Source organism: Aotus nancymaae, unplaced genomic scaffold (assembly GCF_030222135.1).
Source record: "Aotus nancymaae isolate 86718 unplaced genomic scaffold, 86718_ANA_hifiasm-v0.15.2.pri h1tg000029l, whole genome shotgun sequence".
Taxonomy (NCBI): domain Eukaryota; kingdom Metazoa; phylum Chordata; class Mammalia; order Primates; family Aotidae; genus Aotus; species Aotus nancymaae.
Genome location: NW_026988442.1, coordinates 52,600,215 through 52,612,287, shown reverse-complemented (window position 1 = coordinate 52,612,287; position 12,073 = coordinate 52,600,215). Strand labels below are relative to the sequence as shown.

The 12,073-nt window shown below is 38.0% G+C and overlaps 1 protein-coding gene across 7 annotated transcripts in view; it reads left to right on the top strand.

Annotated features, from left to right (window-relative positions):
• MARCHF7 (membrane associated ring-CH-type finger 7) overlaps positions 1-12,073 on the top strand; it is a 56,025-nt gene that overhangs the window by 35,967 nt on the left and 7,985 nt on the right. For 4 of the 7 annotated variants that reach the window (XM_012454850.3, XM_012454851.2, XM_012454849.3 and 1 more), the window contains 2 exons: positions 3,654-3,823; positions 10,190-10,299. In XM_012454850.3, the coding sequence (XP_012310273.1) occupies positions 3,654-3,823; positions 10,190-10,299 (280 nt within the window). Of the gene's footprint in view, positions 1-3,653; positions 3,824-10,189; positions 10,323-12,073 lie in introns of all 7 variants that reach the window. The other 3 variants (XR_010344596.1, XR_010344595.1, XR_001107883.3) reach the window with 1 other exon arrangement.

The following is a 12,073-nucleotide window of genomic DNA, read 5'->3' as shown; positions in this document are numbered from 1 at the left end:
TTTTTTTTTTTTTTTTGTGACGGAGTCTTGCTTTGTCGCCCAGGCTGGAGTGCAGTGGATCTTGGCTCACTGCAACCTCCACCTCCTGGATTCAAGCAATTCTGTCTCAGCCTCTGGAGTAGCTGGGTCTACAGGCACATGCCACCACCACCTGACTAATTTTTGTATTTTTGGTAGAGATGGGGTTTCACCATATTGGTCAGGCTGGTCTTGAACTCCTGGCCTTAGGTGATCCACACGCCCCAGCTTCCCAAAGTGCTGAGATTACAAGCATGAGCCACGGTGCTCGGCCCAGAACTCTTCATTTCTAAATTGGCTTCTTATAAAATTGATATCTGAAGTTTCTTTTTATTTATTTTGAGATGGAGTCACACTCTTGCCCAGGCTGGAGTGCAGTGGCACAGTCTTGGCTCACGGCAACCTCTACCTCCCTGGTTCAAGCAATTCTCCTGCTTCAGCCTCCCAAATAGTTTGGATTACAGGCGGCTGCTAACACCCCAATTAATTTTTGTATTTTTAGTAAAGGCTGGGTTTCACTACATTGGGCAGGCTAGTCTCGATCTTCTAACCTTAAGTGATCCACCTGCCTCCACCTCCCGAAGTGTTGGGATTACAGGGGTGAGCCACCAGGCCCAGCCTGAAATTTCTTCCCTTAACATTTACATCCATTAAGGTGCTAATGGCTCACTCATAGGTAAACAGATAAGAATTAATAATTTCGGATAGGCAGTGAGGGGTGTGAATTACGTCAGAAAGTAATCTGTAGGTTATTTTAACCAGGTTGGAGTACATATACACAGAAAGACAAAAATCTTAATCTCTTTCTTAATTCCTTGGTAGACTAATGCTAAATGGGGTAGGTAAGAGAAACAGATTACCAATAAATCTGTCTTAGCCATTACTAAGATGATTTATTAACAAACCATTTATTTACATTTCTTACTGCAAACCTTTTTTTGGAATTTGATGCACAAAATTTTGATGCACAAAATAATAATAATCTTTATTTTGTATTTGAAGTCCAAGTATATACTGAATATTCTTTTTAAATACTTTGTAGAAACGGGTCTTGCTTTGCTTCCCAGGCTGGTCTGACTCCTGGCTTCAAGCCATCCTCGTGCTTCAACCTCCAAAAGTGCTGAGATTGCAGGCGTGAGCCATCATGCTCACCCAGTTCTTTACATATTAGAATTATTTAGCAGAAATACCAGTGTAGGCCAGGCACGGTGGCTTGTGCCTGTAATCTCCAGACTTTAGGACGCTGAGGCAGATGGATCAGGAGGTCAGGAGATTGAGACCATCCTGGCAAACATGGTGAAACCCCATCTCTGTTAAAAATAAAAAGATTGCCGGGCGCGGTGGCTCACACCTGTAATCCCAGCACTTTGGGAGGCCAAGGCGGGTGGATCACGAGGTCAAGAGATCGAGACCATCCTGGTCAACATGGTGAAATCCCGTCTCTACTAAAAATACAGAAAATTAGCTGGACATGGTGGCACGTGCCTGTAATCCCAGCTACTCAGGAGGCTGAGGCAGGAGAATTGCCTGAACCCAGGAGGCGGAGGTTGCGGTGAGCCGAGATCGAGCCATTGCACTCCAGCCTGGGCAACAAGAACGAAACTCCGTCTAAAAAAAAATAAAAATAAAAATAAAAAGATTAGCTGGGCGTGGTGGCATGCGCTTTTAGTCCCAGCTATTCAGGAAGCTGAGACAGTAGAATCTTTTGAACCTGGGAGGTGGAGGTTGCAGTGAGCTAAGGTTGCACCACTGCACTCCAGCTTGGAGACAGAATGAAACTCTTACTCAAAAAAAATTAAAAAAAGGAAAAAGAAATACCAGTTTAAATTCAGGGCATAGAATCTTTTTATACAAATAAATCTTTATATAATAGAGTTGCAGGTTGCTTGTAAATTACTGGTAAGAGTGAAAAGACAAAAAACAGAGATCTTAGTCCCAGCCTGACTTTTAATTTAGTCATCCTAGTCTAATTACTTAGCATTAAAATAAAATGAGATAAAGTAGTTTATTTGAAATACACTTCGAGGAAAAGACTTATATAAAGTTAATGTTGTGGAATTTTTTTTTCTTTTTCACAAAGCCTAATAGAAATGTTGGGAAGCATAGTTGTTACTGTTATTTTTAGACTTTTTTGTACTTTAATAAGATAATGCTTTGGGCTACCATACTTCTATTTCTCATTTTATAGGATAGATTTTACTATGTGACGGTTATTTTCCTGCTTTTAAACTTGCCATTTTTCCTTTTTTGTAGAAAGGCTTACTCTACTCTGGTAGTGTTTGCTTTAATGTTTGCCTATTATAGCAGCTTCCTATAATTGCAGGCTGTCTGCTGTCTGCTAAGGAATGTAGTAACATATTTTCAGCCCTCAAGGTTAGGTTAATTTGAGTACAGTAGTGTAGGCAGAGAGCAAAGTGTTAGTTTAGTTATCTTCAGAAAGAAATGATTGAGTCAATACCACTCTGTCTGGTTAGTTTAAAAAGCACCATTTGTTGGTTACTTTGTCAGAGAGAGAGAGAGAGTGTGTTGTGTATATGTTTGTATTCCTGTTTTATATCTTTCCTCATACCTAAGGATTTTAAGACATTACACAATTAAGTTAAAAATGGTACAGAAAAATTGAATCCACCAAGTCAATAATTGAAACTCTGAAGGGAAGAAAGTTAAATTTAAAGGTCAAATGTAAATACCATGTTTTCAGTGTTTAAAAATAAATTATGCTTGAGGTCATGTATGATTAAGACAGGGCACGAAAGTCTGCTAGCAGTTGTATATCCATCTCTTTCCACAAATCTTTTGCTAAGTTAATTTAGGAATCCATATATTCCAGGTTGTATTTCAGTAACAGTTCAGCATTCTGTATTACAAATTTACTGAGGACGTGTTTCATGCCAACAGTAGAATAACACAGTAAGAATTTTAACCATTATTATTATATAGAACAATTGCTATGCATTTATATTACACAATGGCCAGTTAAATAGAGGACATAGGTTAATGGAAACTATTATAAGATTGCTGCAGGAAATGGCAGGTGATGGAGAATTCTAACATACTTTTTAATTTTTTCTGTGGTACACAAGTCAGTTTAAACGTCATTCTGATAACGTAAATGAGAATCTACAAGCCAGTATGTGTTTAATTCATGGAAATAGCCCTAAAATTTGAGGGGAGGCAAGGGGCAAAAGTAGTAAGTTTATCTTATCTTTATACTGTTGGACTTGAAGTAGTCTGGAGTACCTTAGAAATTAAAGTCTTTTAGGGGTACTTATAAAGTCATTGAGAAAAATATAGGTCTTAAACTCTCTGCCAATAATACGTTAACCTATCATTTATTCTCAAATGATCTAAGTAATTTTTGTGATGTGATGGAATGAAGAAGAAAGAACTATTAGGGAAGCTCTTAAAATACTTGTTACAGTTTTTATTCTCAGTGAGAAGATTTTTCATTTTTAGTCAAGAGGGTTGCTGATTAATAATAATTGTTATTGTTTCATTGATGTTACTATTTGCTTTTTTCCACCCAGAGACATGTGGGTAGAAATATCAAAAAAGAGAGCTTGCGATTATGTGTAACTGAAGTAACCAATCAGGATGAGTTATGATAGATCTGGGAAATGTGCCTTCTTTTCCAGCCTCCTTTTAGAGGACTCAGAAGAAGAAGAAGGTGACTTATGTAGAATTTGTCAAATGGCAGCTGCATCATCAACTAATTTGCTGATAGAGCCATGCAAGTGCACAGGAAGTTTGCAGTATGTCCACCAAGAGTGTATGAAAAAGTGGTTACAGGCCAAAATTAACTCTGGTAAGATTTACCCTTTTGTGTTTTCACAATTTTTCTAAGAGATGCACGTATGTATGCCTTTTGATTAACAAATTTATAATTTATAGATTATTGAATTTAGACTTTTAAAAAGTGTCTTAATCATTTTTGAAGTCTTAGCAGAAGCATTAAAGAGCATTAGTCTTTCTTTATAAATTTTTAGTAATGTATATTTCATTTCCCAACCATTTACTGCTTCATAACATGTATAATACAACTGTAATTTGTGATCACTGATATGTCCCTTATATCATGTAAGATCCTTTTGAATCAAGGAAATAGACTCACCGTTTACTAACTGTATGTCCTTGAGAAAGATTTATTTCTAATGTTGCTGTTGTGTCACTTAGCAAATTATGATAATAAGGCTCCTGTGGGGATTTATTTGTTCATTGAGTGCCTATAATAGAGCCATGCACAGTAGTTCTAGACATTAGTTATAGGATGGTAAAAAGACAAGGCTCTTACTTCTTGCATTGGTATTGGATGTTAAGGAAATGCCTTTCTAAGGTGAGAACATGTAAATTGAGAGCTGAGCTATTCCATAATTAGGGGAGAGCACTCTAGCATAGGGAACAGCAAGTTCAAATACTTTAAGGTGGGAATCAACTTGGTGTATTTGAGGAGCTGAATTATGCATAGTATGGCTGGTGTATAATTAGTCAGGGAGAGAATAAAGATTAGCAGAGGTTAGCTCATGCAAGACTTTTAAAGCAAAGGCCCAAACCTTAGATTTAAGTATGATGGGAAGCTACCAAAGGGAAAGGGGATGAAATGGTCTTACTCATATTTGGCTGCTCTGTAGAGAATGGATTTTTAGGGGGACAGGAGTAATACAGGGAGACCAACCAGGAGTCTATTATTGGAGCACTTGTTAGAGTTGGTGATGATGAACGTGTAGCAGTGGTGATCGTGATGATAGAAATGGATAGATTCTGTTATATTTTGTAGGTAGATTCTGTAAGACATCCAATTCAGTAGATTGGATGTGATTGAATGAAGGAGAAATAACTATTAGGGAAGCTCGTATTTTTGCCATGAGCAGTTAAGTGAATGACAGTTCCTTTTACTGAAATAGGAAGCTGAAAAGGGGACTAAGACTTTTGTTTTGGACATTATATTTGAACTACTTATTAGATAACCATATAGAAATATCATGTAGGCAGTTAGCTAGACAAACCTGGCATTTCAGGAGAAACACTGATTAGTTTCAGTTACGAACATGTGAGTAACGTTTGAGGCATTGGTCAGCTAGAGGAAGAACAGATAGCAAAGAAATAGGCCCAGGACAGAGCCCTGGGACACTAACATTTAGTGAGAACAGAGGAGATTTAAGGAGCAGCTGTTAGTCAGAAAGGAAGAAAACCAAGAAAATGTGTTGTGCAAGCCAAAAGAAGAATGCTTTAAGGAGTATATGATCAACCCTGCACTTCTGAGAGGTCAAGTAAGAGGAGAAGAAAGAATAATTGGATTTGATAGCATGGGTATTTTTGGTGGTTTCAGTCTCTGGAATTGTGGGTTCCTAAGCCTTATTAGATTAGATTGAGAAGAGTAAAGGAGGTAAGAAAGGAGAGACAGCAACACAGAATTGATACTTTGAACAAATTTACTACCAAGGAGACTATAGGGAACAGGAATTAGAGTTATATGGGATCACAGGAAGTGTTTTTGTTTTATTTTGAGGTAGGAGATTTTTAGGCATGTTTCTATTTTGAGACTTCTAACAGAAAAAATAATATGAAAAGAGGAGAAAGAAGATGGGATCCATAGCACACGTTGAGTGGTTATCCCTTAATAGGAGAAAGGATATATTCTCTTCAGAAGGCTAGTGCTGATATGGGTGTTGATCAGTTTGTTGCTTTAATGGGAAGATTTATGACTTCCTGTGTTAATTGCATCTGTTTTCTTAGGTAAGGTCTTTCACTGATTAGGAGGCAGATTAGAAGGTTTTGAGGTATGAGAAAAATCATATTCTAAGGATGCAGATAGTCGTAGGATTTCCAGATTATATTAGTGTCTGTAAAAGTGATTTTAAAATTAGATACGCATACAATTTATTTTAAGCTGTTATCAGATGCTTGGGATACAGGTTTGGACTAGAGTTCAATACTGGTGGGTCTTTTGCCAGGCAAATATGATGAAGGGAGTTAAGGGTATCTATAAGGACATAATTGTGGCAATCATAGGAATTAAAATCAGAAGGAAAGTAAGGACATCACAAAGTGTATAATGAGAAAATGTAGAGTATGTTTGAATTTTATTGACATTGAACTAAGTAGGCTAAAATAATAAGAATTGGTACACAGGAGGAGGAGATACTTAAAATAGAGATTTAGGGGTAGTACAGTAAATTGTGATGAAATCAAGGGGGATGAACTTAGAGTGGGTGACTGAGGTTGGAAAGGGTAATATTGGAAGCAAAGATGTTGAGAAAGTTATAATCCAATGGGACTGGTCTTGGATGTTGAAACAACCAAGGATTTAGTTGGCAAAGAAAATAGAGAGCCAGGTGCTGAAGTCATTAATGAATTAGGGGAATTAGGATTTGAAAACAGTAATGGGTATGTTGGGTGGGCAACTACCCTCACTTCTTGGTCCTGAGTTACTGTGGGGATAAAATGGCTATAGAAACATACATACAGGTATTATTAGTCAGGGGGCACTATGGTTCAGACATGAAAGTAAAAAGTTCAAAAAAGAAAGGTTGGTGATTAGAGGAATTTACTGATATTAGACCATGAGTACAAGAGATGACATAGAAACTACTAGTAAGGTAGAAAATTAGATCAGATTAATAAATGTACATAATTGTGTGAGATTAAAGGTCTAATCATTATAGCATGGTGACATAGGCAAATATGTTGTGAGGTATGATGGCACTGGTTTTGATTTTCATAATCTGTTGGAGGAGTTGGGTTCAAGCTGGAGATTATGGGGATACTGGGAAAATTCCTGAGGCTCCTAGTAATGTGGTAGTCAAGTGGTGAGCAGTGGCCCCCTTGGTGGGCACAAGAGGAGAAAGCAGTATCTTTTCTTCTAAGCTAGTCTAAGCCCAAGGCGCTGAACAAGCAAGCTGTCTCACCTGGAGCTGCCTCTTCTCTGATCTGTGTGGTGGTACAGTAACTCACAGGCTTTGTTGGTTACTCCCCTGAGGTGTTAGGAGGACTAAATGAGAGATTACACTTAACATGCTTTTCATTTTGACACTTAAGGGCCCAGAAATATTAGCTATTAACAAAATGAAGAACAACAACTTGGCTTAACTTCTGATACAGACAGTTGATTACTAGTGCTAGATATGGAGGAAGACAGATAATACAGTTTATTGTTTAAGAACATTGGCTTTTTGAAGTTAGACAAGCCCAGTTTGGAACATTTACTTGAACACTCAGCTATCTATAGGGTCTTGAGCATGTTTCTTAACATTGGTTCTCAACCCTGGCTGCTGATCAAAATCACTCACTGGAGTTTTTAAAAATACAGATGGGCTGGGCGCAGTGACTCACTCCTGTAATCCCAGCACTATGGAGGCCAAGGCGGGTGGATCACCTGAAGTCAGGAGTTTGAGACCAGCCTGGCCAACATGGCGAAACCCCACCTCTACTAAAAATACAAAAATTAGCTGGGTGTGGTGGTACACCCCTGTGATCTTAACTACCCAGGAAGCTGAGGCAAGAGAATCACTTGAACCCAGGAGGCAGAGGTTGCAGTGAGCCAAGGCTGCCCCATTGCACTCCAGCCTGGGTGACAACAGTGACACTCTGTCTCAAAAAACAAAAAATACAGACGATTCAGATCCACGCTCAAAGATTCTTAAGTAGGACTGGGATTGAGCCTCAGTTCTGTCATGAGTAAAATGGGGTAATACCTCATAAAATTGTTAATGAATGTCAAAATAGTTAATGTTTATAGTTTCCACTGTGCCAGGCACATGGTAAGTACATGATTAAATTAAATGGGAGTTTGTTTTTGTTTCTGAAACAGTCTTGTTCTGTCTCCAGGCTGGAGTGCAGTGGCACAATCTTGGCTCACTGCAGCCTCTGCCTCCTGGGTTCAAGGGATGCTCCTGCCTCAGCCTCCTGAGTAGCTGGGACTACAGGTGCACGCCACCATGCCTGGCTAGTTTTTTGTATTTTTAGTAGAGGTGGGGTTTCGTCATATAGGCAAGGCTGACCTCCAAGTCCTGGCCTCAAGTGATCTGCCCTCCTCAGTGGCCTCCCTGGCTAATTTTTTGTATTTTTAGTAGAGATGGGATTTCATCATGTTGGCCAGACTGATCTCGAACTCCTAACCTCAAGTAATCCGCCCGCCTCGACTGGGATAACAGGCGTGAGCCACTATACCTGGCCTCAAGTTAGTTTTATAAGGTTATAATAAATGCTTTTCAAAAGATGGCCAATTGAATGTATAGGTCTCAGCAACTGAACTTTCCTGATAAGTATTCAGAAGTATTTTTTATAGCTGCACAAATACCCCATCATTCTGGTAGAGACTTATTTAAACATTTATTAAGAAGCTACTAAATTTGTATTGCTAAAGTCTACAGGATATACAAAGATGAATACAATAAATCTAGTACAGGTTTAGGCAGGTGCAGTCAGGGTGTAATGGAGAGAGCCCTGATTAAGATATATAGGAGTAGGCTGATTGGTGGCTGACGCCTGTAATCCAACAGAACAAGACAAGAGAATCCCTTGAGCCCAGGAGTTAGAGGCTGCAACGAGCCATGATCGTGCCACTGCACTTCAGGCTCGGCAGCATAGCGAGATCTTGTCTCCAGCAAAAACATGTAGGAATAAATGGATTGCTCCCAGCTGTGTGGAAGTCTTTTATTCCCTGGAGGAAGAAAATGAAGCACTAGGATATATAAGAGAATCTGTATTAAATTATCTCCAAGGTCCATATTACATTTTCATGTATGCTAGACTCTAAAAAGAAGCTGGTTTTATTCATATACTCAAAATGTAGTGAAAACTCAATATAATTTTACTACAACTCATTTTGAGCAGCTTACTTCTTCAGATTAGACTCACTTTCAGCTGTTTTCTAGAAAATATGCGTAAGTTACTACTGCTGTCTTGGACCTTATGCCAAATTTTACTCTTAAAAAATTCTTTTTTGACTAACACTAGTTAGTAGAGTTTTATGAGCTCCTTGAAGGCAGGACCTTCTACTCTTTCTTTTTTGAATTTCCAAAACCTCTAATTAACTGCTTGCACATAACAATCACTCAACAAATGTTAGTTGAATTGAATTTAAACCTATCTACCCTGTTATTTGTACAACTTATTCTAATTTTAAGGTCATTTTTCCATTTGAAACCCTATCTCAATATAAACAAAGGAAAAGGTAGAAAGAACCTACATATTTAATTATACAAGACTACTACCTACCAAATTGGAACCAGAAAGCTTCAGAATAATCAAATGTTGAATGGACATGGAAATTTTCTATGTAAAAAAATGTTTGGTCACACAAACATAAGTAACATAAAGTATGCCATTTTGACCATTTTTAAGTATACAGTTTGGTCCATTCACAGTATTGTGCAACCATCACCCCATTTCCAAAATTGTCTATCATTCCAGACAGAAACTCTAACCATTAAGCAGTAACTCCTCACTTCCTGCTCCCTTCTCCACCAAATCCCTGCTAATGTCTCATCTACTTTCTGTCTCTCTGAATTTGCATATTCTAGATATTTTATGTAAGTAGAATCATAAAATATTTGTTCTTTCATGTCTGTCTTATTTCATGTAGCATAATGTTTTCGAAGTTCATCATGTTGCAGCATATATCAAGACTAATTCCTTTTATGACTGAAGGGAGCTGTTTTTATTTGGACAAGGTTGGCTCCTTTTTTCCCGTTCTAGCAAGTAAGACAGACACATTTTTTAAACTCCAAAAGGTCTTAGGTGTGTGTTGTCACATCAGAGATACTGACTTGGTGTGTAACTAGGTGTTTGAGATGTTACGTCACTAAACATTGTTTTCATGGCATAATGCCAAAATAATTAAGGAGGAAGTAGGAGGTACAGATGACATTCCATTGCCTCTGTCAGCTTCCTGTGATGAAGGATGTGTGAGTATCTGGGAAGAAAACAACCAAGGTATCTAAATAATGGGTGGCGGCTTATTATCATAGGGCAGGACCTGACGTGAACATTGGATATTATAGACTGCTGTATTAGGGGACATTACTGGTTTACTGCAGAAATGTATTCCCTTTTCTTCTCTTTTCCATTAAGATTTTTTTTTATTTTATTTTAAGCTTAAAACTTAACAAGGAAAAGTGTTTTATGAAGACATTGTAAAACTAAGCTTTACTTGTAATTTAATTTTTACCAGGTTCTTCATTAGAAGCTGTAACCACCTGTGAACTATGTAAAGAGAAGTTGGAGCTTAACCTGGAGGATTTTGATATCCATGAACTACATAGAGCTCATGCAAATGAACAAGTTAGTATATTTTGCCTAATTTGGTAAGTGTCTATTCTATGCTTCAAGGACAGCTCTTGAAGAAAAGATTAAATCATGGTCAGAAACCTTGCATTAAAATAATAGTAACAACGATAATGTTTTTAACATAATTCTATTACTTCATTAGGTGTTAGAATTTCATAATTTTTTTTTTTGCCCTTAAGCTTAGGAAAGTTGTTCCAAAATAGGGATGCCAACCTTATTTCCCCACAGCCATAAGTTTTTTGAGATGCATGAATGATACAGTTAGAATGAAGAGCTCAATATTTTCCCCCATTTTCTTTACTGAAGGAAAATTCAGGAGGTGGGCAGATGTGTGTTTAAGGAGATTACAAGGGTGACTCTAGAGCCAAATTGTTGAAGTGTGGTTAGCATATTTGTTGAAAAAAAATATGATGGAAAGGGAGTGCATGAAGTGCTTGAAAAACACTTTTTGGCCAGGTACAGTGGCTCACTCTTATCCTGAGCACTTTGGGAGGCTAAAACAGGATGATTGTTTGAGGCCAGGAGTTCGAGACCAGCCTCGGCAACATAGCAAGACCCTGTCTCTACAAAACAAAAGCACTTTTTAAATGTAGAGGTAATGGGCCTACTCTCTTTTATTATATTGAATGAGATTTACAAACCATAAAAACCATTTTGTACAGCCGCCATCTCTGTTTAGTTCAACATTTTCATCACTCCAAAAGAAAACCATCTACCTATTAAACAGTTGCTCCCCATTCTGTCCTCTCAGCCCCTGGCAACTACCAGTCTGTGTTGTTTTATAGATTTACTTACCCTGGATAATTTCATACAAATAGAATCATACATTAATATATGATATTTTCTGAGCCACGCTTTTTAAATATGGGAATAATGGATACCCTTTGAAAATCTGATTAAAACTATGTACCCTTCTTTAAATATATATAGACACAAATTATGTCTGTAATTTAAGGGGTTCCCAGATCCCTTGAAGCTAATTGCTTGGATCCAGATTAAGAATCACTAATCTAAAGAATGAAACATTAAGTAGTTGATATAGCATAGGTGTTACTCTAATGCCAGTTAGGTTGTTTTACTCTCCAATGCACTGGTTGTCCAAAAAGAAAACCACTTTCAGCAAGGAAATGTTTTAAATCCCCAAGGAGTTCTGTGTAGCTAGCTGAGCATTGATATTTAAAAAACGAAGGAATCATGGAAAAGTGGAATCATGCAGAAATAAATACATAATTTTTCAAAATGAGAGTAGGTTTCAAAAGGATTATTTCTTCTGCTGCCTTCCTTCTTGAAATGCTTCATCCTATCTCTCAGAGGTAGTTCTTTCTTTGTTTCTTTCTTTTCTTTTTTTTTGTTTTTTGTGATGAAGTCTCGCTCTGTCGCCCAGGCTGGAGTGGAGGGGGCGATCTCAGCTCACTGCAGCCTCCGCCTCCCAGGTTCAAGCAGTTCTCCTGCCTCAGCCTCCTGACTAGCTGGGATTACAGTCATGTGCCACCATGCCTGGCTAATTTTTGTATTTTTAGTAGAGGCGGGGTTTCACCGTATTGGTCAGACTGGTCTAGAACGCCTGACCTTCTGGTCCGCCCACCTTGGCCTCCCACAAGTGCTGGGATTACAGGCATGAGCCACCAGGCTCGGCCAGTCCTTTTTGAACTCAGGAATGATTTTATTGTTTTCTAAGCATTTTAATGACTCATATTCTTTAGAAGTATTAGGAAATATCAGGTGGAGTCATTTTAAAAACAATGACAGCCTTGATTAAACTTTGTGG